This window comes from Buceros rhinoceros, unplaced genomic scaffold (genome assembly GCF_000710305.1).
Source record: "Buceros rhinoceros silvestris isolate BGI_N320 unplaced genomic scaffold, ASM71030v1 scaffold10588, whole genome shotgun sequence".
Taxonomy (NCBI): Eukaryota; Metazoa; Chordata; class Aves; order Bucerotiformes; family Bucerotidae; genus Buceros; species Buceros rhinoceros.
The window spans coordinates 87,482-111,391 of NW_010427967.1; the positions used below are offsets into that span (position 1 = coordinate 87,482).

General features: G+C 43.5%; 1 protein-coding gene across 1 annotated transcript in view; it reads right to left on the reverse strand.

The window, feature by feature from the left end:
• Positions 1–23,910, reverse strand: part of LOC104498709 (anthrax toxin receptor 1-like) — a 55,401-nt gene that overhangs the window by 4,454 nt on the left and 27,037 nt on the right. Inside the window, exons 12-17 of the mRNA XM_010142124.1 lie at positions 23,223–23,301; positions 18,925–19,020; positions 18,553–18,591; positions 15,944–16,042; positions 14,163–14,330; positions 12,915–12,995 (exon numbers count right to left, since the gene is read on the reverse strand). Of these exons, the coding sequence (XP_010140426.1) occupies positions 12,915–12,995; positions 14,163–14,330; positions 15,944–16,042; positions 18,553–18,591; positions 18,925–19,020; positions 23,223–23,301 (562 nt within the window). The remainder of the gene's footprint in view (positions 1–12,914; positions 12,996–14,162; positions 14,331–15,943; positions 16,043–18,552; positions 18,592–18,924; positions 19,021–23,222; positions 23,302–23,910) is intronic.

The window sequence follows — 23,910 nt, forward strand, 5'->3', positions numbered from 1 at the left end:
GGAGTCTCTTGAAAGCCACCGCATCTTGTTTCTAGGCTGCTTTCATCATAGTGCTCAGTACATCAATCCCCAGCGCCTGTTCCTCCAAAATCTTTAGCTATTACTCAGCAAGTTTTCAATGAAAAGGAACAACCGTTAAAAGGATCCAGGCAATTCAAAGAGTGCCATGGGCAAGTGTCTTCACCCATGATACTAGGAGCACTTTAGCAAGAAGAATTTAAAAAAATCCACCCCATCTGCCAGTAGCCGTCCCTTTTCTCTTGTTCAATACACACACTGGTGTTTACCTAATAAAAATCAAATCCAGTTTCTCTGAATGCTGGAGTGTTTGTGTACCAAAGTATGTCTGTTTCTTACTTTAAGCTTTATTAGATGACTTAATAAAAGATATCCTTCCTGTTACAAATCCTGCTTGAGTTTTCATTCACCTTTATGTGCTTATGAAGCCTCGGTGCTACAATTCTGACAAGCAGCGGGGGTATCTGACTGAGGAAGAGTTGGCTTCACTTAAATGTTTACTGAAATTTCTTGGCCCTTGACTTTGTAAGAATATGATACTTGCCTTTACATTTTAGAATAGATTAAAATAAAACAATACCTTTAAAGTTTGAGCATAGCAATCCAAAACACTGGACCATCACATTAAAAAATTAAAGTAGCTCCCAGTCCATTACCTTGAGGATGCTGAAATAAAATAATGTCCTTGGGCTCAAATGAAAAGGTCTCTTTCTCTCCCAGTTTTATTTATGGATGTCACTAGGATGACTCTGCCAGCTTGCTATGGACATCGTTTGACAGCATGTAGCTTCACTTACTAAATATCTATCAATAGTTCAGTGTAAAAGTGGAGCTCTAAAACTCAAAAGAATAGATTTGGATACCTACAAAATGACAAGAGTGAGCATCTAAAAAAAGTCAGAATCACTTTGGCTAAGTGAAGGGTTTGATTCACACACGCAAAACAATGGGATATATACCTTTAAGATCGGTGGCTTTTGCAAAAGTTGCATCTTGGAAAAATTAGAGGTCAGGGTAATCCCTGTCTCCTAATAAAGAGCAGAAGGGTTCTACCAGAAACACCTACACCAAGTATCCTCAAACAGCAACAGTATGGGAAACTTGTTTAGCAAATGTGTTTATGAATGAGGCTGATTATGGATGCAGTAATTTTATAGAGAAAGAGTTGAACTGAGGTGGTACAGAGTTCCACTGTTCGAGTTCCCTGGGCAAGAGTCAGGAGTAGCAGCTGGCTCCTCAGGAGCAAGGATCTATGCGCATCAGCTTTTGCCAAAAGCTTCCTCACACTGCGCTGCTTCATGCTGACTGCGTGCTGAACATGTCACAGCTCATTAAAACCTTCACAGATTTCCTGGGAATTGCACTGATTACCCTGCAGCATACAGGCTAGAAACTAGTGAGCTGCTGAAACAGTTTGTCACGTAAAACCTAAGTCTGCCTGGTTTTCGGGCATATTTAAGTAACTGCTACTAACTCCTACTCCTACATTCAGGACTCCGATATTGGTTTTGTGTAGACAAATAACATATTGGAAATGTCAGAGATTTCCGTATCAGCAGTTTGAGGGCTGATCATGCTTTCGGGTCAATAAATATGTGATTTATAATTAATTTCTCATTATATTACTCAACAAATTTTAATCATCACCATTAATTATAATGTGGTTATTGAGTTAATCATTAACAATTATTTTTTTAACTTGTAATTAATTTTTATATGTAGCCACTCTAAGTTATTAGGTCTCAAATTAAAACATTAAATACCATCAACATAAGGTGTTTGTTTGCACGAGGATCCTACTCTTTAAATATCTTCCAGTTTAATAAGTCCTCTCTTGTCAATAACAATTTTCTGGGGATCTATGTGGCAGCTCAGCACTGATGCCTAAAATCACTGTAATCCAAAACTACGAAGAGATGAGAATATGGGGCTGACAGAAGTCAGGAGGGTTTTAAAACTAAGGTTCAGTAAAGTGGCGGTGTCCAGCAATGAGAATACAAATACTATTTTCTTTAGTGCAGCTTTTAAAAAGGAGAATCAGTTCAGCCCATTCTTTATGCAGTGCATTATCTGGCCTCTCTGTAACTAAACTAAGGTCACTTCTGCTCCCTCCTATTATGGAGTTATGGGAGGGGAAGGAAATCACTGCATTGTGGACTGTAAATCACTCATACTCTTAACAGTGAGGACCCTATAATGGCCTTCGGTACATCAGATAAATTAAAATCAAAAATTGCGAAGTGATGAGTGCAAATGCACAAGGATGATCCAAGCAGCAGCAGAAAACTGTTTACGGCACAGCGTGTGTGAGGTGCTGCTGCCAAGAGGTGTAACCTACTGGGCTCACTCAATGCGCTTCACATCACAAAAGGAATTAGACTGAGCTTTAAGGAGGAGGAGGTAACGCAACTTTACACAGGACACGTCCTGACCCAGGAAAGACAGTGCTATTTAGAAGCAGCTGAGGCAGGGCGGATCATTCACACGGGCCACAAATTTGTAAGTAAATTTTGAGCCTTTTACCCTACTTTCTAGGAACCAAACTAAGCTGCGCACAAACCCTGGTCGCTGGGTCGCTGGTGCAGCACCAGGGAAACACAGCACAGAAAGTCAGTCCCCACTTCAGAAACTCTTGATGCCTGAGTCACAAATGAGAAGACAGCTGCATACAGGCTGAGAGCAGAACAGAGCAACAGTGAAGCACAGCTAAGCACATTCAGAATAAAACCTGTTGGCTTCACGGAGCCACTGCCCACGCTGCTGCCCAGAAAGCCCAGGTGAGAGCTGAGATGCCTGAGCCCCTCTCACAGAGGTGAGGGGGAACCAGCCTTTCTTTGTAAAGAGGGTGGGAGAAGAAATCCTTCAAAAGTCCTGAATGCCCTCAGACACCCTGGCTATGGGAGCCAAATAGCTGAGAACGTAGGATTTACAGGGTGGAGAAGGGAGGAGAGAGCACAGGAGCTCTTCTTTTGACACCAGTGTCCAGGGATCCCCAAAGGGCCGAGGGAGGTAGGTTGCCAGGGCAAACTCACAAACAGGCCCATGGCATGCACTGCATCTAACAGTGGCAATAAAAGTCATCTTTCGGTTCACTTGCTGGACAAGGGAAAAATCAACCCCAACCAAAAGACTTCATTTTTCAGGTAAAAGCAGAGTGTCCAAGTAAGTTTCACTTGGGCTTGAAACACATATGTTGTTAAATTCAAACCTCTTCTCTTTGAGTTTTGGACAGAAAAAGTGTTTCAAAACAAAAACTGAAAATATTTAGACTTTTTCAAGGGCATTTTTCCTGCTTCAGCTAATTCCACTAACATGCAAAAATATTTATAGACCATCTAGAAAAGCAGTTTTTTGCCAAAATAGAGTCACGAGGAAAATGGTGTCCAAATCTATTCGAGAATTAAACCAGGAACTGTTTTGCAGTAAGATTAATAGCTGCAGTATCCCAGGCTACTGTAGCGCCTTTAATCAGAACGCAGAGTTGAATACAATCAAGTACTGACAGGTTCCCAAGACACGAATGTCTGCAGACACTGCGCCACAGTTCCCAGTCCCCACTGTGCGTGGCACTGCTTGAGACCAGGGATGGGTCCTCTGGGAGCAGTCCATTCAGTTAGTGTGAAGACCAGTGCAGAGAAGTGAAGTGGGCTACTTCCAATTTACCCCTGGAGAAACCAGCTAACAACAAGGAATCTGAGGGAGGAATATCTCAGCCAGGGAAACTGCCCTTTTAAGCTATGACCAGAAGCCTTCAGCAAAATAAATTTTGTGCTGAACACATCCCCGCCATCCAGCTCCCACATGCCTGACACAACTTCCCCAGTTTAGGCACACAAAGAAGAGACATGGAGAACCCATCCCAGTATTCAGGACGGGGATATTAAAATAATTTGTATCACACTCCATTCAGCAGGGACCTGCATGTTATTTTCAATCCTGCCTTAGCAGGAAAATGCAGGAACAGGCTACAGACACCTCTTAAGAGAATGGCCAGAGTCACAAGATATCTTGCAGGAATGAACCAAACATCACATGTTTTGGACCTTGCTGAGGCTGTAGTAACACACAGAGCAGATCCATTGTTGGTTCTGAGCCCTAAAAAAGCTGAAGTGGCAAAGGGAACAGAAAAGGATAATACTGGGATGATACAAGCAAAGTTCAGGTCTATCAGGCATACTTTATATTCAGTACCAATCTCAAAGTACAGTTGTGCCAGGCCAAATCCCACCCAAACCTGAGAGAAATATCTTAACCTAAACCTGCACTCACAATACATGATTTACTGCTTTCCTCTCTTCTGACAGCTTTTATGGATGAGGCTCTCAGAGAGGAGGAAGTGAGCAGAGCCGCTGTCAGGTCATGCCATCTACCCAAGGTTATGGAGCAGCTTGAGGGGGTGGGGGTGGGCAGGGGGAAGGTATGTACAAGTTCAGGACTCATGACTCACATCCCTTGTTTTAACCACAGTACCACACATTTCCACACTTGAATGCTGACCAGACTAGAATGTGGCTCAAGAAAAAACATCAGTGGCTGGTTTGCAAAAGATTTTTCTCTTTCCTTTGGCATTTTCAGGGAAAACGAGATCACATTTGTTCATCACCCAGAATGAGAGGGCTTTGGAGCATAGCAACAAGAGCAACAAACATTTGCTGGGTGCAACAGGCTCAGCCTTGAGGTATTGGTGGCTTGCTGGGTGGAGCAAATTAGGCCACAAAAGACCATAACTGGTCTTGCTCAAACTGTAATTAAGTGTCATTGTGCTTTCCAGGGTGAATTATATGATTGTCTCTTCAGCAGCAAGCTGGGATTACGGCATGCACAGAGGAACAGCACAATGCTCTTGACCCACCTAGGGTATATGATAATGCTGGAGACTCAGAGAGATTTCTGGTGAAAGTGGTTATTATTTTGCCTTGCCTCAGCAAAACATTTAAGCCCACCACACAGACATGCTGCCTCTGTTTAGAGTCTGGAAACAGATGCAAGCATCCCCAAACCTTCTCTGGGTAACTGACCCTTAAATGACTCTGTCGCTACCTAGAGCAAGTAGACAATGTTTACTGTCCACAGCTCCCAGGTTCCTTTGTGCTTATCTCACAAGGATTTTCTTCTCTATATAGTTCATTATCAATGCTGGCGTATTTACAAAGCACAGACAACCCCTCCTCCCCCCCAAACTCCTATATTAAGTTGGATGGCTTTGCTCCTTAGGACAAAACCACCTTACTATTCCTAGGAATGAACACGCTAGGGAAACAACTCAAGTACCAAAGTCCTGACATGGAATTCTCCTTCCCATTTCATGTATGCTAGAGACCTAACACTCCAAGAAAATGTATCCCTGCCATGTTTCTCCTATGCAGCTTGACCAGTCTATCAACTACCAGCTCTGCATTTTTGAAGTTACTCTTTTCCATGAGCACTAGCAGTAGAAAAAAACAAGGTACACCTCCTCTCATTTTTCAAAGGTCTGCTCCACTCAGAGCGCTTGGCCTTTAGCATTGCAAGAAGGGACACTCCTCCTGGTAAGCCTCGCTTCAAAGTTTCTGTATATCCCACTCCTTAAAGTTATCAGCCTGTGAAGACTGAATTGTCTACTTGGGTAACTATGTTCCCTAGAAGAAACCCAAAAAGGAGGAGGAAAGAAGAGGCATGTTCACATGCCAGAAAACTAACAAAAAAAAAAAAGAAAAGAAAAGAAAAAGGAGGCAGAAAGATCCTAAAAAGCTGCAGAAAGCACCAGTGATGCTGCAAAGAGCACAAAATGTTTGCAGACTTCTTGTTCCAGGTACAGTCCTTATCTGAGACTGTCATATAAAACTGGAAGATGTCTCCGTTCGAAACAAGATTAAATTAAGTCTTAATAGACATAGCTTCCTAGTAAGTAACTGCATTGTTCATTTGTGCACTTGACTTCTCAAAAAAAGTATATATCTCAGGTTATGGGCTTCCTCCTAAATCCCAAGATAGTCACCAAGACTCCAGGCCAGGCCTTCATATCTTAGACACAGTGTACTCTAAGGACGATTGTGGAGCATCGATGAAGTGCTGCCTGGAAAACTGTGATAATGACATGCAAGAGCCTGTTTCCCTAAGGCAGACATGCCAGAGTCAAAGTTAACAAGGGTCTAAGTCACCAGGACTTATCCCGAAGTCACATCCCCTATAAAAAACCGGAACCTGTTCCTTTACCATAAATATCAAAGATATATCAAAGTGCTTTAAGAGTAGCAGAAGAGCTCCTGTCCACCTGTCTACCCAACAGAGCCAATCTATGAAGCACTCAAAGTGCTGCTAGGAACACAGTCTCACTGTCATAGAATTTACTGCTCATCTCATTCATCACTGTGGAACTACGGTACATCAGAAGTGAAGTAACCTACATCAGCTACAGCCAGGGTCTCCAAAATCACACCTTCATATCTCAACAACAAGGACAAACCTCCTTCATCCCATTGCATGCTAAGTGGCACCAGCCCTGGGATTTGCACCCATCCGTCGGAAGAGCCTCTCATAGTTTTTGTTAGTGAGCGTTCCTCTGACTCCCAACGGTGTGGACAGGCCACTAGTTCCACCCAGGGGTAGACAAGCAGCATTCTCTCCCCAGTGCCTATTTGTGAATTCTTACACATCAGAAACAACATGATCCTGGCACAAGTGAGAGGTAACACCAGGATGTAGGCTTCTTGCAGGACAGGAAATTCATTAGTCACTGATTTTATGTTTCCAGCTGCAGGGTTGAAAACTGTGCTTTAGGACATTGGTTCCAGACCAGGAAGCTTTTTTCTCCCCATGCCTGCTACAGCAGGGATGAACCTTATAGATACTGGTGTCCTTTACAAAAAGAAAAAAAAGTAAAATGGGAGCTACATGTGTCACATTTTGATCGAAAATGAATAAGTGAGATCAGCAGGCAATGTCCCTGTCTCTTTAATTTTTCAGAATCTCATCAAGGTAATTGGCTCTAGAAAGGTTAAGCAAAGGGAGGAAAGCCCCAGAACTCATGCTGATCAGTACTGTCTGAAGGAGCTCAATGCTGCTTTTCTAGCACCCCCTGTAGCTCTGCAAATTATTACCTGGGTGATTACAACACAACTCCAAGCAAGTGGCAGGGAAGCCTATTAAAGGCCATTACTGAGTTTTGAAAAGAAGTTATTAAAATGAGCTCCAAAGAGCACTGGTATGTGGGCAGCTAGTGTGGAGTGACAGGCAGGTGCTGCCATCCCCACGGGCGGCATTCAAACTGCTGACTGCCTGTAGGTAGCAGCCAGAAAGTAATTACTAGTCATTAATAATCCATAGGCTTGGTGGCCCATTGTTCATCTGTGGAGTCCCAAGCAGGACTTAACTAAACCTCACAGATAAAAGTTAATAAATACTGTGTTCTTCTGATTATTCTGTGGTTGGAAAACCTAAGGCACATAGATGTCATGGTCAGCATTACATGGAATCACTCAGAACTGGAGGGTAATCAGATCCTCTGAACTTCAACAGACCTATCAGCTTAAGAGTGATCACTTTGAAGGGGACACACAGAATAAGGAAGCCAAGCACTCCTGTTCTCATTTCAGAGGCTGGTCCTTAAAATTCACACTGCTGTGCCTTGTTCAAAGTCATGCAGTAACTCAATGGTGAGAACCTGAAAGACCCTGAAGACCTGGCTTCCAAAATGACCAGCAGCTCATAGTTAGTGAAACTTCTGGCTACCCAGCAGCCTTTTTACTTTCAACTTTGTGGAATGAAGAAGGAAAAAAGGCTTTCAGATTTCTGTACAACAGCCTGCTTCTAATCCCCTTCCCCAGGAAAGGGTTTTGGATGTGCAAGCCACAGGGTAGTACTGTCAAAGCACTGCTTTTTTCTAAGCAAAGCCCCGTGTAAGGGTGATGGTGACAGCAAAATCCAGTCCACACTCTTATTCTCTGTTGCAGGTAATTTTCAATGACAAAAATTAGATCACTTTCTAAAGCTTTAAACAAGAGCAATTCTGCCTGGGGAGAAAAATGTCTTTTTGTTTTTTTCAGTTGAGGTTTTTCGTAAACCGAGCCTCTGAGAATTTCCTGTGACAGTATGTGCTGAAATGCAAAACGGAATAGATTTGCTGAAAGCAGCAACTAAGCAGACAATTTGAAAGAAGCATCTCACCTTTCTCTCTGCACATATCGGTGCTTTTTATGTTTACTTGCTGGCACTGGTAACAGCCCCTCTTTTGATCCACAAGGCCAAGGGGAAGAGCTTGACAGTTCCCTTTTACAGAGACTACTGACAACCAGGTACTGTGGTTTCTATGAGATACCTCAAGACAGTCAGACATGAGTATTTCCCAAGCTCCAATCTTCATAGCAGCCCCCTGCAAGCTCAAAAGGGCACCAACACAGTGATGGGGAAGTCCTCAAGGCAGCCTCAGTATCCTGAGCAACAGGTAGCTCACCAGGCCATGTGTCCTCTCTCACATACTTCCTGTTGCTGGATGAGCAGCGTTCCCTCAGAGCTGTCAACCCCTTTCTTGGGCCAGAGTGACTGGTGGTCCTCTAAGCCTCAAATTTCTGGGGAGGAAGGGAAGTACAGCAGCTACGGGATACATCTGCTGTATGTATACCTGCTATGGGATGTATCACTGCAGCAGTAGAGAAGACTTTATGTGCATTTTTGCTTTGTACATCACAGCAAGGAAGAAAGCCCAGCAATCTGCAACAAAGACTTCATCATTTTGGTCTACTGCTGATCCTGTCTGAGAACTCAGCAAAAAGCAATCCCACAAATAGCAGACTATCTGCTAACCATGAGGCACATCTAAGTGTGTTTATCCCTTGCTGTCCCACCCTGGTGCAATGGAAGCTCCTGCTAGGGGTGACCTGCAGAAGTCAAGTGAACAGGGCAGGGTCTTGTGACCCTTTACTGAGGTGCTTGCCAAACTAATTACCAATTTCAGTGGTGGCGCTGTGACATAATCCTGAACGGAGCCAAGCCAAACACCGTGGCCACAGCTCCCAGAAGAAGGGGCATCAAAGCATGTGTTTTCTTTAAATAGGCAGCTCTGAAAAGCACCTGTGATTTTCACAGCCACTTCTATTAACACAATACGGTCTTACTGATACATCATCCATCCTAAGAGCCTTTTCTTGTCAAGTCCATGGAAGGCATGGGCCAAAGCAAGAGAGCTCTCAGGAGCCTCAGACAGTGAGGCCATAAACCAGGGCATGCTTCCTGCAGCACGAGAAAAATAGAGGAGTGGTGACCAGAAGGAGGCTGGTCACCACCCCATTGCTTCCAGAGGGCAGGACTGCAGGGCACCAGTCTGTCTCATCAAGGGGACGTGCAGGGAAACGCAGACTGAGGAAGACAGAAACGAGAGGAAGAAACCACAGAAGAAATGGAAGGGAATGTCTAGGGCAGGCATCCAAGGGGAGCTGCAGGTAAGGAAGAGAGCAGGTGGGTTGGGAAAGGCAACAGGAACATGATGAAGGAAGGAATGAGGATGGATGGACAGCAGCCCTGGCCACCCAGAGCAAAGGACAACAGAAAGTCCCTTGCAGCAGCCAGCCCTGTATTCCTGCACATGCTTTGGCTCGAATTTCCACTGCAAGTGTCTCACACACACTCCGGAATAGCAGAAGACTAAAAAAAAAATACAGACAGTGCCACTTTTAACTTCGCTTCATGGTGGTAATGGGTGAGAAGTCATGATCTGAAAACCTGGAGTAGCAACACTGCCTTCGCTGTATGGTTTGCACAGACAAAGTGAAGAAGGCTGTGTTGTGGCGGAAGATGCTGAACAGCTCTGAAAACTGTCTAATGGACTTTTGCTCCTCTGTGACAAAACCAGGTACATTGGTGAATGTGCCAACAAACATTAACATATTTTATTTACCACCAAAACTATGACAGAAAGAGGTTTTTCTACAAGTATTTTTCAGATTTTTGGAGGACAAAAACTCTTAAACCACAGTGCTCATTTTCAAATGATGAAAGAAATTACACTTTTCAAAAGACTTTTTAAAGAATGTTCTAATGTAAAAAAAAATCTTTGTCACCTTGGCCCTGTCCCAAAAGTCTCATGAAAAATATTTTTCTCCTTGTGCTGTGGATGTTCTCTTCTCTATAATTAGTATTTCCAATATGCAGAAAAAATTGCTTTGCTATAAATATCTCCCAATGGCTGCAAAAAGCAAACATATGCCCAATGGAAGCAATAAAAATGGAAAATGAAATCTTATTCAGTGGAGGTGAACTCTAAAATAGAAATTTTGAAAAATATAACTTCAGTGAGTTATCTTGTTCCAGGGGGGGAAAAAAAGCCCTATATCTCTGGTAATTCCTGAAAATGTAAATCTAGTAATTTGACTTATTCTGGGAAATCCAGAGAGAGGAATTTTCTGAGTTACGAATCCAAATGCCACTCCCGAAACAGAGTTAAATTATGTTCCTTTTGCTCTCTGAGCTCCAAGCTTTCCTGAACAACCAAGACAGCTATGAAATTATTGTAAAATGAAACAAAAAAGGCAAACTAAAAAACCCAGAGAACTCTTCCCCCGATGCCCCAAATTCCTCAAAACCCTGCAAAGCAAAGCAATGCCTCTCTCCAAGATCACCAATCCCTGGCCTCTGGATGGAGCAGCCTGAAGAACACCATGCACCGAGGAATGTCAGGCTGTGCTTTCACGTCTCCCCAACAGTAAACCAAAGTCCACTGACTGCTGTCAGCACACCTGTACAGGAGTGACCCTGTCCCCTCCCGGGCTGGGTCGAGCAAAACTGCGGGCTTGCTCCGGGGTAGACAGGCTCCCCCAGCTCTGCACAGCCAGAGCTACAGGCTCACCATGCTGCCGGTCACTCAAAGCACTAACTCGATCTCTCCATTCTTCATCCACCAAGTAAGTGTGTGCATGTGTGTGTATACTCCTATGTACTTAGGTGCACACACACTTCCCCTCCACTCAAAAGCCTACTCTCCAGACGCCATTTCTCCACTGAGGGATCGCTACTAGAAAAACCAACCTTGTTCTTTTCTGTGCTGGCTTTCTCCATGAAATACAGGCCTGTGATGTCCTGTATATATTTTTTTATTTATTTTTAAACAGCAGAAGGATGTCTAGTCATTTTCTTGTTTCACTTTCAATATTCTTCAGCCTAAGTTAATTTCACAGGCCAGGGAACAGAGATGATCCCATTCTTCCACCAAATCTGGCTCAATAGGATTCTTTCCACCCTATTTCCCAGATGTACATTTGATTTTTCTAATATTCTCCCTGATACAATAATCCCTCAGCTCGCTCTGTTTTACATTGCCTCTTTTGAGCTCCTCATCCTCCCCGCTGCAGAGCTGGAAGGCAAGAAACTGAGGATCCCTGTTCCCTACATGTTTCTTAACTGCACAGGCTAACAGAGGCTCCGTTGTGTTTTGCACTGATAGAAACGTACCAACCGAGGGAGTGAAGGGCAGAGGATAGAGTCATATTATACAATGTCAGTACTATCAAAATACAGCTGGGCCTAAAGAGCCTATTCACAAGCTCTAGATCGTGCTTAAAAAGTAAATAAGATGTCTTAAGTGCAGCTGCCTTGAAAATGCAGATTAGTGAAACAATTAAGACCATTTTAAAGTAGCCTAGGAAGCTGAGTTTGTCCTTAGTTTCTTTACGCATGAAAAGAAAAATGGAAGATACTAAACTTTAAATACTGAAGTTGCGTGTTTGGTTAATAACTAGACAAATGTCATAACGGTATTTTGCCAAAAGCCAGATGGATGCAACTTATTTGTCCTGGATGACGCAAATTCAGGCTACTTTTAAAGTCTGTTCTCAGGTGTGAAAGTCACCCATGCAAACCAGCCCAGCACAAGGGCCTCTGCACCACTCCTGCCCCAGAGCAGCACTTTATGGCCCCTGCTGCTGAACTCTGTAACTCCCTCCCCTCAGAGCAAAGGTGATGAAATACAAGGACTCTGGACAGAGTGGGGAGAAAGATGCTGTCATCTCTACTCAGTCCTCATATTTCAAAGTGCCACCACAGAAAGCCAAATCTGAAGGTCCAGATTTGGCAAAGCAGCAGCACTCAATTCTCACCAAGTTGCTCCCCTGGAATAACAAAACAACAACCATAATGGTGCCAGGCTTTCAGGAGGAAGTTGTTAGAGCTTTGAACTAAGCTATCGGAAGTGACCCAGGGGCAGCACACAGGCATCAGATGGCTCTGGAAAGGCACAAGCTCCCTGCTTCCTCCCAGGAGACCTGTGTTTGGCCAATAGAGTTTATCAAGGCAGGAGATACTCTCTGCCTACGCATAGGATATGACCAAGAAATGGGTCTTGGCACAGGATTTTATAAAAACTTTTATTCTCCATTAACTTCGCTATACTTTGTTTCTTCATCACCTGCACAGTTCATGATTTTTCTCATCAATCACTTATTCTGTTATTAAGTCTGAGAAGCATTTTTCTGAAGTTGGATAGGAAGGATAATTACTGTTCTAGAATGACTCCTGCATATTGAGGGATGAGCAGTCCCCCAGAACCCTCAGACAAAGAACCTATCCTTTGACTTCAGTATGTGTGCCCAGTATGTGCCCAGAAGACAAAAGCTAAGACCTTACATGGTTGAAAAAGGTCTCATATACTACTGTGGCCAGCCAGCTTCTTCCTCAGTCTGATCACATCATCACAGTGGAGACATCGCTGTTGACCTTTTGGGGCAATACTTTTAAATAGATGCCACAGCAAACATTTTAGCTCATTTTGAAATCTCTGGTTCTTGTGACAAATTTTTAGCCTTAGGGTAATGTGAAGAGAGACAAGCTCGCAAAAAAAGGAAAAAAAAAAAGATGGGGCGGTTAGGAGGGAAAGAACGTTGCTGCTATTAACAGAGAAGTAGCATGACAGCATGTTTGTGACACCTTACCTTATCCCCTGGCTGTGGTCTCATAAGAGAGACTTGATCATAGCCTCGTCGAACCAAAGCCCACAGTGCATCAAGTTTGCCCTGGAATGAAAAAAAGAGAGAAAACAACATAGACATGACCAAGAAGTTTGGGGGAAAGGGGAAAACAGCATAAGATTACAACAGAGGTGAGTTGATGCAGCCTTTCTGTATTAATGCTTCCGCACAAACATGCTTCTGTGCCCTTGTCCTCTGCATATCTGGACAGCCAGAAAAGAGACCTCAACAGGGTAACGTGTACGTGATACACAATGGGCCAAATTCAGCCTGCACAGAACTCTGTGAGGATGACTACTTCAGTGTGAAGAACTCCGCTAAGAGGTGCAGTTAGACGGGTGTTGACAAAAGGCAGAACTGTACAGAGGAGAGGTGAGCTCACCTCATGAATAAACACCCACAAGACTACCTACACAGGCAGACTTTAAAATTCAGAGGTACTTTCCAGACAATAAATTCAAGTGCTGTTAAACTGGTCTGTGAGGATGGTGTGGAGGGGGGAATCTCACCCCACAGAACGCTGGTTTGGGACACGGCCACAGGTTTCTGGGATGCGCATGGTATGCTGCTCCCTTGGCCTGCGCTAGCCCTCCAGCTTCCTCCTCTGTAAGCAGAGATAACAGCTCTGCCCTGCCTCAAGGGTTGTGTGAGGATACATACATTAAAAGACAGAGAGACACCAGATACTATAATGACAAGGCAGAAACGGGGATGAAAGTGTGGAGAGACAGAGCGACTTGCCCAAAATCAAGCATTACATCTTGTGGCTGAACTAGAGGGGAACAGAGCTGAATCTTAACCCAAGGTCTTAGCCACAGTGCAATCAAAGCAAGGATGGCCAGTGCCCTTTATCTGATCCTCTTTGTACGCCGCCTTGAGATGGCACAAAACAGCCTCTGCACGCCCTAGGAACTGAGATACCTGCTGTTGCAATCCAGGCTGTGCAAAAGTACCTGAAAAGAAGGTGTGAGCTGAGGGAGGAGAGATCTCTGCTCATGCCCTCCATCACCCTCCATCCTCCCTTAAAAAGCTATGGCACCACAGTGCAAGGTGAAGTACGCATTCCAAGAGTGGGCAAAGTTGAGGGTTACTGGCCATTTTTTAAAACAGGCTCTGCCAGCTCTGCAGTAAGAAAGGCTGCGTTAAGGACACGGGATGTAGCAACACGCGTGACATAAGAGACTTGATAAGACTAAGGGGCAGTCCCATTACCTTGATCGGAGTATACCATTTCCGCTGGGAGGGCGGTTTTCTCACATGGGGCTTTTTTGGCTTGGGTTCCCATGGCTCGTACTCCTGCTCTGGCAACTTAATAATAGCATTCTTGGGCTTCTCCAATTTTGCTCCTTCCTCTGTTGACCCCTTGTCTCCCCATCGCACCTGAGGTCAGGAGAGCACACTCTAAGTAGAGACACTTCAGCAGTCCCCACCAGTACATAGTTTTCACTGACAACCTAGATGACCCAATGCCACCAGACACAAAGCCAGATTTAGGAAGGCACCAAACTTCCAGTGTAACCAAGAACACACATTTAAGAATCCAATAGTCTCACTCAAAAGATGCTTGAACCTTTACACCTTCCAGTAACCTGAGGTGTTGTGGGAATTCACAGCATCCAGGGCAGATTAACCCATTTCCAAGTGAAATCTGAAGCACACTGCCCAGCTCTGCTAGGACACAGGTGTAATATGCTTCCCGATGCCTCATGCAAAAACCCAGGCAGCAGCACAGCTGACGGTGGGCAGTCTTTACACCTACCCCTAAGCAGCTCCTGTTGTTCAGTTCAAAAGTGAAAAAAGGTTAGTGCACAAGTACGTGAATGGTTTAAGAGCATCAGCCCTCAAACTTGCGCAGCTACTACTAAAAACAGCTCTTCCAAAGATGACATTGCAGAGTCACAAGAGAATGCAGTAGTTTTGTCTTCACGTACTGTACACTACGTATTTCAAGCTGAAATTCTGATTTCACTGCCTGATCTACTGCAAACAGAATTGTGACCCTGCATTCAAGGGAAACATGATCCATGGGGTTACTCAGCATCATTGATAAAATTCTCCCAAGAAAAATGGTTAAGGATATTAAGATGCAATACTTTAACTGCAGACATGCAGGGTCTTGCTGAGAAGCCATTGCTTTTCTTCTGTCAGCTCTAGTTTTGTCCAGATCCTCAGCTGGCTAACACTAGCCCACCTCCCTCAGCTACCAATTAAATTGAGTGGAGTTTCTGGTGTGACATCCCTAAAAGTCATCATTAGGCCCTCAGCTGATACAGGTGAGTGACAATTCCCTGCCTTATATTACCCTTTGTTAGGAAGATCGATCCGATTTCACTAACATGGTTATTTACATGAGTTAATTGCTGATCACAGCATTATCCACTGACTCCCTGGAATGTACATGCCATATGACAGCATAAGGCACATTTCTTTCACCTCACTTTACACATCAAGACTGGCTTGTGCAGGAGTCCCAGGTCAGGATTTTTTTCATTGGCCAATTTGAACATGGATGTGTGTTTGTGCATTAGGATTTAACGCTTAACTGGAAAAAACAAAACCAAATCCAAACAAAAAAAAAAGAGGGGAAAAAGAAAAATCAATGGTTTAAATTCCCCAACCAACTGCTTCCAGTGTAAATGGCACAGTGTAGATGGCACCCTCAAGCACTCAAAACCAGCGTAACTCTGCCAGAGAACTGGACCCAACTGCACTGAAGGGTTTGATTCACCAAACTAAAACTTCTTTCAGTGCATTTCTTAACCTGCAGTTTTTCTCTGGCTCATAATGCTAGATTAATTTAATTATTCATGCAAATGATGGCAGCTTGATGTCTATTACTTGGAGAGCAGGTACAGTCAGGTGGAAAAGCCCTAACTAAACACTAGTCTCTAGTCCATCACAAGGTAGCTTTTCAAAACTCACATGAAAACATACTGCTACAATTTATGATTAAATGTGCTGATTTTTACAACACTAAAGAACAAGTCAAATACCTCCATCCTCTTAATCCCACCAACACCTCGACCTCCATAATAAGATGCATCCACGGTTGGCCACTTTTTCTTTGGCAATCCATCTTCATCATCCGATTCCTATGGGAAAGACCGGGAGATATTACTGCTGTTCTCACATGAACTATGGAAAACAACTGAACATCCTATGGTCCAGTCCTTGGGTATCTGGCTTTGTGTGTGTCAGACTACTTAGCTGACAAAAAACAGAAGTCTCTTGTCTCTGCAGCTGCATTTTTAGCTAAGGAAGCCAAAGAGGGTTGCCTGTTCCTCTCTCCAGACAGCTTTTATTTAGTCAAATATGCATTGAGCTTCAAAATCACAACTGACTTGTAAGGGAAGAGAAAGTGGAGATGAATCATACATTATACTGGCTTGACACTACGCTATGCAGAAAAGGCAGCAATCAGTTAGCCCAAAGAAACCATTTATTAATTGTGCTTTTAGAACTTAATGTCACCTAAAGGGGAAAAAAAAAGCTACCACTGTGAGTTCTCTAACATGTGCATCAGACCCTTTTCTCCTGGCAGCTGTAACCAGTTATTCTATGCTGCTTGATTCTTTGTAGAGTCTGGCTCAAGCTGCACAGTTTGGAACAAGGACTCAGACTGGAGCATCTCCAAATTGTCAGCAACTCAGATCCAGAGTTTTTGACCTGCAATTATAAAGACTGCAGATTATTTTTCTGGAGCATGGGAGAGTCTGAATCAGGGTTTTACTTCAGGTTCATCATTCTGTTCTTGCTTAACCAAAAGCTGGCAAATGTTTCTGGTTTGACAACCCTGGGAACACATCTCCAGCTCTATGATATTGAGCCGATAGAAGTCACTGACGTTTCTCAGACTCCCTATCGTTACGCTGAGTCAAGGAAGCTGAAAGTCACACCATAACACTCTCCAAGAACACATAATAACTGAGGAAACAACAAGCCTCCTACAATACCATCTTCATTCCTCACACTCTTAATAAAGAGAAGTAACTACACCTCTTGCTGACACAGTTTTTGTTTGTGGGGGTTTTTTTTAAGAGTATAACAAACAAACAAATTTTATCTGATTTTGTACCACTTCTAAAACAGTACCCAGTGAACTACATCAGCAGTTTTAATTAATTTATATTTAATTTATTGTGACCTTGAGTACTATATAAAATATCCTGCCTGTTCCATGGAACGTAACACAGATCAAGTCTTCATGTCTGACAACCCTGATTGCTGGCAAGCTTGACAGTAGCAGGACAGAGTTAATAGTCACGGCCCATACTTTCCCAGATGATAAAAGGATTTATACCAAATATCCCCTACGCTGAACACATAGCGAAGCAACAGCTACCACATACGTTTTAAAAAGTGATGGAAATCTAATGCTTGCAGTTTAGAACAAGTTTTAGATAACTATATTCAGTTGAATAGCAGCAATACCAGATGGCATCAGCTAAAGGGCAGATAGTCACTAGGGAGGCTAGTGCTAAGTATAACGGAACAACACTCCATACTGGATGGAGTACAAGACCAAGTAAAGGAATGGATAAAATCTGTATTCTGTGTTATTCCTGGAGGCTTACGGCAGCTCGGTCTCTTTGATTGCATTTAAAATCTGTTGATCAGAATAATCACAAGGCATCTGGCAACTCTGCTGCAGGGGTGCAATGTTCTCCGAAACCTCCTTCAAACACAGCATGGCTGCAATTGCATGCTTCATGACAACACTAATCACCCTAAAACCAGTGTGATTATTCTAAAGTTAAATTCTCACAGTGCTGCTGCCCAGGACAAGGAACAGGATCACATACACAGTAATGGTGGCCTCTGGCAACCTCAGAACAGCAGCTGTGGTTACCTCCTGATATTCACACCAAAATACAACAAGTCAGCAGCTAACTGTAAGCTTCTCTTGTGGGTTAAGCAAGTATTTTTCCATCATTTAACTGTCTATGCCTAGGAAAGAAATAAAGGCAGGCATAAGTTTTCCCTGGAGTTATTGTTATTTATCACTATTATTTTTATGAAATTAGTACACTGACACGAAGCTGAGGTCAGGGTCAGTGCGTTACTGTCCCCAAAAGAGCTAAATACAATCCTGCCTTAAACAGCTCACAGCCTAAATGGAGGAAGGCTAAATGTCCTTCCAAAGGTCACTCTGCAGCAGAGCCATAGCAGGGTACGCTCTTCTCTCCCTCTCTTGTGGCAAAGCCACAAGAACGTGGCCTTCCTGTCCTTTCTTTTATCTGGCCAGACTTTGTTCCTTACTGCCATTCTGGGCTAAACTCTTGATGAGAGCAGCAGCAACTCTACCGGAGGAGGGACAGCTTTCAGCACAGCTTGAGAAGCACAGATTTGCCTACACACCTGTTTGACGCTCAGCAGAAGGAACAAAATACCACAGACACTGTTAGTCTGTGGAATTCTGAGCTATGCAATTATTTTCTCTGTGGATGGAAATAATCTTGTTTTATGTATATAAAAAGGCCAGAAGGCTGAAATAATTGTCCTGACCCAAGAGACTTCCTCTCACAGCCTTCAAGGTGTCACTAAGACACCTACAAGGCTGACATTCCTGGACAGTGCAACAGCTCAAAAATAGCATACTTACAGGCTCTGGAGGTGGAGGTGGCGGCGGCTCCTTGATGACCTGGAATATAGAAACAATGGGAGAAATCTGAGATAATAGCAGGGTTCATCTATCCCAATGCTATATCCTCTCTGCTTTCTTGCTCCTATCACAGATGGGTTGCCCTGCTCCATTCCCCCCCATTCAATCCTCATTAGCCCCATTGCTTTTCAACAGACCAAACCCAGACCAAAGTGACTTCAACAAGCACTTTAAGCAATTTGTTGAATCAGGGCCTTACAAACCCAACAGCCGTTTTCTTCAACAGTTAACCACCCACTCCAACACTTTAGCTCTGTATTTTTGCAGAGAAGAGATGAATCCAAGTCAAAAGAATAAAAACCCTGTACTTACCACCGTGCAGCAGAGAGGCCAGAACCACCACAGAAAAGCCAGAGCCAGCAGCAGAAAGAGAATCAGGAGAGCAATGAAAAGGATGGTCCCAGTCAGCTGCAAACAAGATGATTACTTCTGAGTTACCTGCACGTCACAAGGCAGGAGCCCTGAAGTTACACATTTAGACTGGGCAAAATGAGCCAGGTTTCCCCTCACTACCAGGTCTCGGGTAGATTGTTCAATCACTGTTACCGTTAGGGTCACATCAGTATTCGGTAAGACATCTGTATCTGAAGCACTCCTGTTTGTGGTTTGTATATGTATAACTCATGTATAAATTTATGGTATATAGCCTACCAGATTCAAGGATGTAAAACTTGTATACAAACCATTCGCAAATCTGTGCTGACAGGTCCCTTAATATTGTCAGAGGAACATTGCAAACTACATGACCACAACCTCTCTGGCGTGCAGAGTAACCTTGCATCACTAGAGGTGCAAATGCTGATATTCAAAGAATAGGAATATTGGAGCTAAGAGCTTACGGGCAACCGTTCACATGTCAACATCACCAAGCAAAACACAAATTACTTGCCCAGCCTCATCTGCTCCCAAGCCTGCCTGTATTGCCTCTTGACTCAAACCACACACACTACCCCAGCCTGAGCGATTAGGCAAACCAGTCCTTAATGCTCCTGGTTCTTGGTGTATCTCCTAGGGCTGTTTTGACTGTTTTTAATGAGATGCTGTAATCATGATCTTCAACATTTGATTTCTATATTCCATCTATTTCTCTGCAGAGAACATTGGGACTCTGAGGCTGCATAGCTAAGGGTCTACACTCAGAATCAAAGTCAAATTTTCTCTAAAATTACTGGAATTCAAAAAATTTCAAAAGTTAGTACTTGCAATTAGCTTTTCAGAGCAGCCAGGCAACCAAACAGAATCACAGCTCTGACTATCCTGGGTAAATGTTGATGGATTCTTTGCGCTCATAGCACTTCACGTCAGTGTGTTCCAAAGAAGTATTAAGTCTGTGTATTGCTCTGATGACTATGGAAAGCAGGTCTTCATATGCTGCTTGGCCCTTGCAGAACATACAGAGCACATGGCTTTTTTGAAATTAAGCATTTGTTGTAGATGGGCAGTGACATGATGGGACATACTGTTTCCTTGGACTGCGCTGGGATGAGGTTACGATTAGCTCTGGTGCTCCAGCTATTTCCTTCATACTGGGGAAATAAACTTCTTCAATGGTAAATTTTCTGAGAAGAGCTTCAATTCACCAGCAACAGGGGTACCAGGGGGTACCAGAGAACAGGCAAAACCTATCAGCAAACTAGAGAAGAGCCTGGGACTAGGAAGATGTGAAAAGAGCTTGAAGAAAGGACTGTGAATCAGGCTGAAAGAAAAAAAGATGGCTAGAGAAGCAGCTGTAAGATTTTCAAAGAAGGATAGGTGGGAGGATAAATGGGAAGAAAGCAAATTCCAAAGATTTGTGGAGGATAAAGTCCATGGGATTCAGCTTATTAAACTGTTTGCTGAATTCCCATGACACCAGAAACTGCTGTTTAGCCCCCTTCTTACAACAGGAGTTCCCTTCACTGTTTCAAGTGGGTTTGTTTTCCTCTTGAACAATGAAAAAGCTGAGGGCGGAAGAGTACATACCAGCTGATAAGACCTTTGCAAAGTCGGGATGAGATCCCTGAGTGGCTGACTTGGGTAGTACCTAGGTTCTTTCTCAAGCCAAATTCTAGAGCTGTCAGGCCTGACATGTTCAAGATGGAACTAACACAACCACGGCTCCTACTCCATGCTTTTAGGTACGTAGCCCAGTATCCCACATCTCTGTGTCATAGCATCATCAGCCCTCCACTGCTCTGTGGCTTCTTGTTACTGATGCAACAAACCAGCCTGTTTTGGGATACACTGTTTACCTCACCTCATTCATTTGGTCAGGGAGCAGCAGAAAACCAAGGTGAAAAGATGAAATAGGGGCCAGATCCCCTGCTCAAAGGAGTCCTGTTAGAAGACCTTATCCAGGCTGTATCTCAATGCTGCAGCCCTCCTCTCTGTCCCTCCTGTGGCCCCATGTAGCACTAATGCATCTGGGAAGCAGACACTGGAGAGGCATGAATTCCCAGTGAAGTCAGTTTGCTGAGACAAGGATGACTAAAAGTCAAGCATAACTTTAAGAGGTATTGCTGCACTCCTTAAAAGCAAATCCAAGCACAGCATCAATGCAGTGCATGAGCCCCAGGTGGACATACCACTGCTACTGTTATTCCAAACACACATTACCTCCTTGTTCCCAGGCATTGCTTTTCCCATGCAAAGCATTCACATAAATCGCAAAGACATTTGCCAGCAGCAGCTCAGGAGCTGCTGGCAGCAAGAAGCTAGAGAGTCCTCTTTCGATGATTAAATATACAAAGCATGGTAGTGAAGCTGGATTTCAAAAAGGAAATAGCAGACTTCATGCAGCTGAACAGAAATAAGGACAGGGATCACACAGAAGCTTTACTCCTAAAGTGAAGATACTTACTGTATAGAAAGGACAGAAGGGCCAGCTGGGGAGGAGAGCTGAGCAGGCCAGCTGACTTGCCACCCACAGAAAAGGAAACAAGAGAGGAAAGGAAACGGAGGGAGTCTCTAAAACGAGAAGAGTGAAATGTATGAAAATAAGGCAAAGTTTAAAACTGAACAGCCAATCCTCCTGCTTATGGGATGTAACTGGAGTGAGACAATCTTATTTTGAACTAGCTGAGAATCAGGCTCCCTGCCTCCTTCACATTCAATCTGCAAGAGGCTGGTCAAAAATTGTGAGATTGACAGGATTGAAGATTGGATTCCTCTCTTTATCCTAAGGCTACTAAGAGGAAAGCTTCCTCTGTCCATGTTCTGGCCTCTAGGAAGCCTAGCTAGGGCTAATATATCAGCCTTCATCAGAAATAAACTACATATGGGTAACTAAATGCACCAGTTAACACTTGTGTTTCACTGCAGACTCAAAAGGTTTTATAGTACCTAAGGTAGAAGACAGGAATAAAATGTGAAAATATCAGTCCAGTGTAGAAAATCTGGAGGAAAGTTTTGGAAAAATAATCAGATGAATCAGCAAACACATCTCTACTAAATTCTGAGTCCCCGCACCCCAGACTGTTCCAGTAATCTCAAGTGAATTTTCCCATCTACGTTGCTGAAAACATCAGAAAATCAGATTTGCAAGTTCCATCACTGCCTCTGTCTTCACTCCTACCCTTCCGTTCTGCAGCTGTCAAAAAGTCCAACAATGATTACAAACCAATATGATGGCATTTGGTGTAGGCTATAAAGTCTTTTTGACACTAATATCAATAAAGCTCAGCTTAGGTACGAAGTTTTTGCTATCAGGTACTTCAGCAAACTTTGTTTAGTCCACAAGCACAAGGCCAAATCTTCAGCTACCATATGTGCTGGCACCAGCTATGGGCACTACCTATTTTTACTCCAAGGCAAGGAAGAAGACTGCTTATCTAGTAGTCAGCCTCTTCATTGTGATTGATTGCTTCTAAAACCAGATTTTCATAATGGATCACTTCTAGCTGTTTGTCCCTGACACTTCACCTGGGGATAGGTGGTCTTTTTGACAAGGAGATGCTCCTATCTCAGCCATCGCTGTCCCGCAGCAGCACATTCTCCCTCAGCTAGGCTGAGCAGCAACCTTTTATCAAGAAGCTCATTCCAGGAATTGAGGTTGCTATCTTTCTGGTCATCTGCCATGATGCCAAGAGAAAAGCAACCAGTTCCTGTCACTAAAACTGTAAAAACGCCTTAGAGAATACTGAAGTAGTAAAGGCAAATTGTGCTGTAAGCTCGAACCAAAAAATTACCATGTAAATTTAGAGGACTTTCCATGCTGTGGCCCTTCCAGATCCAAGTCCTGGCAGATAGGCCTTTCAGCCCAGATCCCATAAGGGATCGCAAAGCTCTACAGGGTTTTGCTTCCTGATGCTCTTTCCCTGATTTTCCCAGATTTCCTTCTAGTCAAATCCTAGCTTTGAGGATCAAATTTCTATCCTTGGATAGAAATGAGGAAGGTGCCTTTCGTTACCATTTTTTATTCAGTAAATCTATCATGATCTATGCATCATCAATAACAATTTGATCTTAACTAGCCTCAGTTATTTTTCAGAAAACTTCTGGGAACCAGTCAATAACTGTGATGCAGAAGCCGTAGAGAGCTCATGCTCACTCAAGGAGGCTTTGCCTGAAGAGTCACCGTCTCCTTTCAAGATCTCATGGTTTCTCTGTCAAGCCCCATTGCAATTACTTACACACTGTGTGCTGGTGATGCTGACAGAGCTGGAGATGAACGTTAGCCCGTTGTTCATGCTGACTTGTAGGAAAACCACCCTAAAGCACAAAACAGATACACTTATTTTTAGTGTCATCTTTATAACCATTGTTCCCTTTATTCTGGCTGTGGTTTAGCCACTGGCTCATGAACACGCATGGATAAAATGTCCTGCTGAGTCAAGGCATTTTCATGGCTTCAGGTGCTTACCTGCATTCGTGTCCCTGCTTGCCCAGGAGCTACCCTTTTTATGTTGGCTTAATTGAGTTGGGGCATATGCTCTTTATTAAAGAACCTCCATCCCACCTGTGGCAAAGGGCACTAGGACAGTGAGTCATAATGTAAAGTCTCAGACATTTGCAATACTACTCTAGATAGCACAAAAAACTTGAAGGCTTTTTTTTTAAAAAAAAAAAAAACCCTTCTGCAGCCTAAAGAGACAGAATGTGGGATTTTTTTGTTTGGTTGGTTTTTTTTATACCCAAGTAAATCCAGAATGCCTGCACTGAAGTCAAGTGGTAAAAACGCTGAAATGATGGTGAAATTAAAGAAGGATCTGGCCCTAGCCATTCCCCAGTATCGGAGAAAAGCTCCAAGGGAAAAAAAAAAAAAAAAAAAAAAACACAGAAACAAAACCAGCCCACACAAACAAAAAAACCCAAAAAACA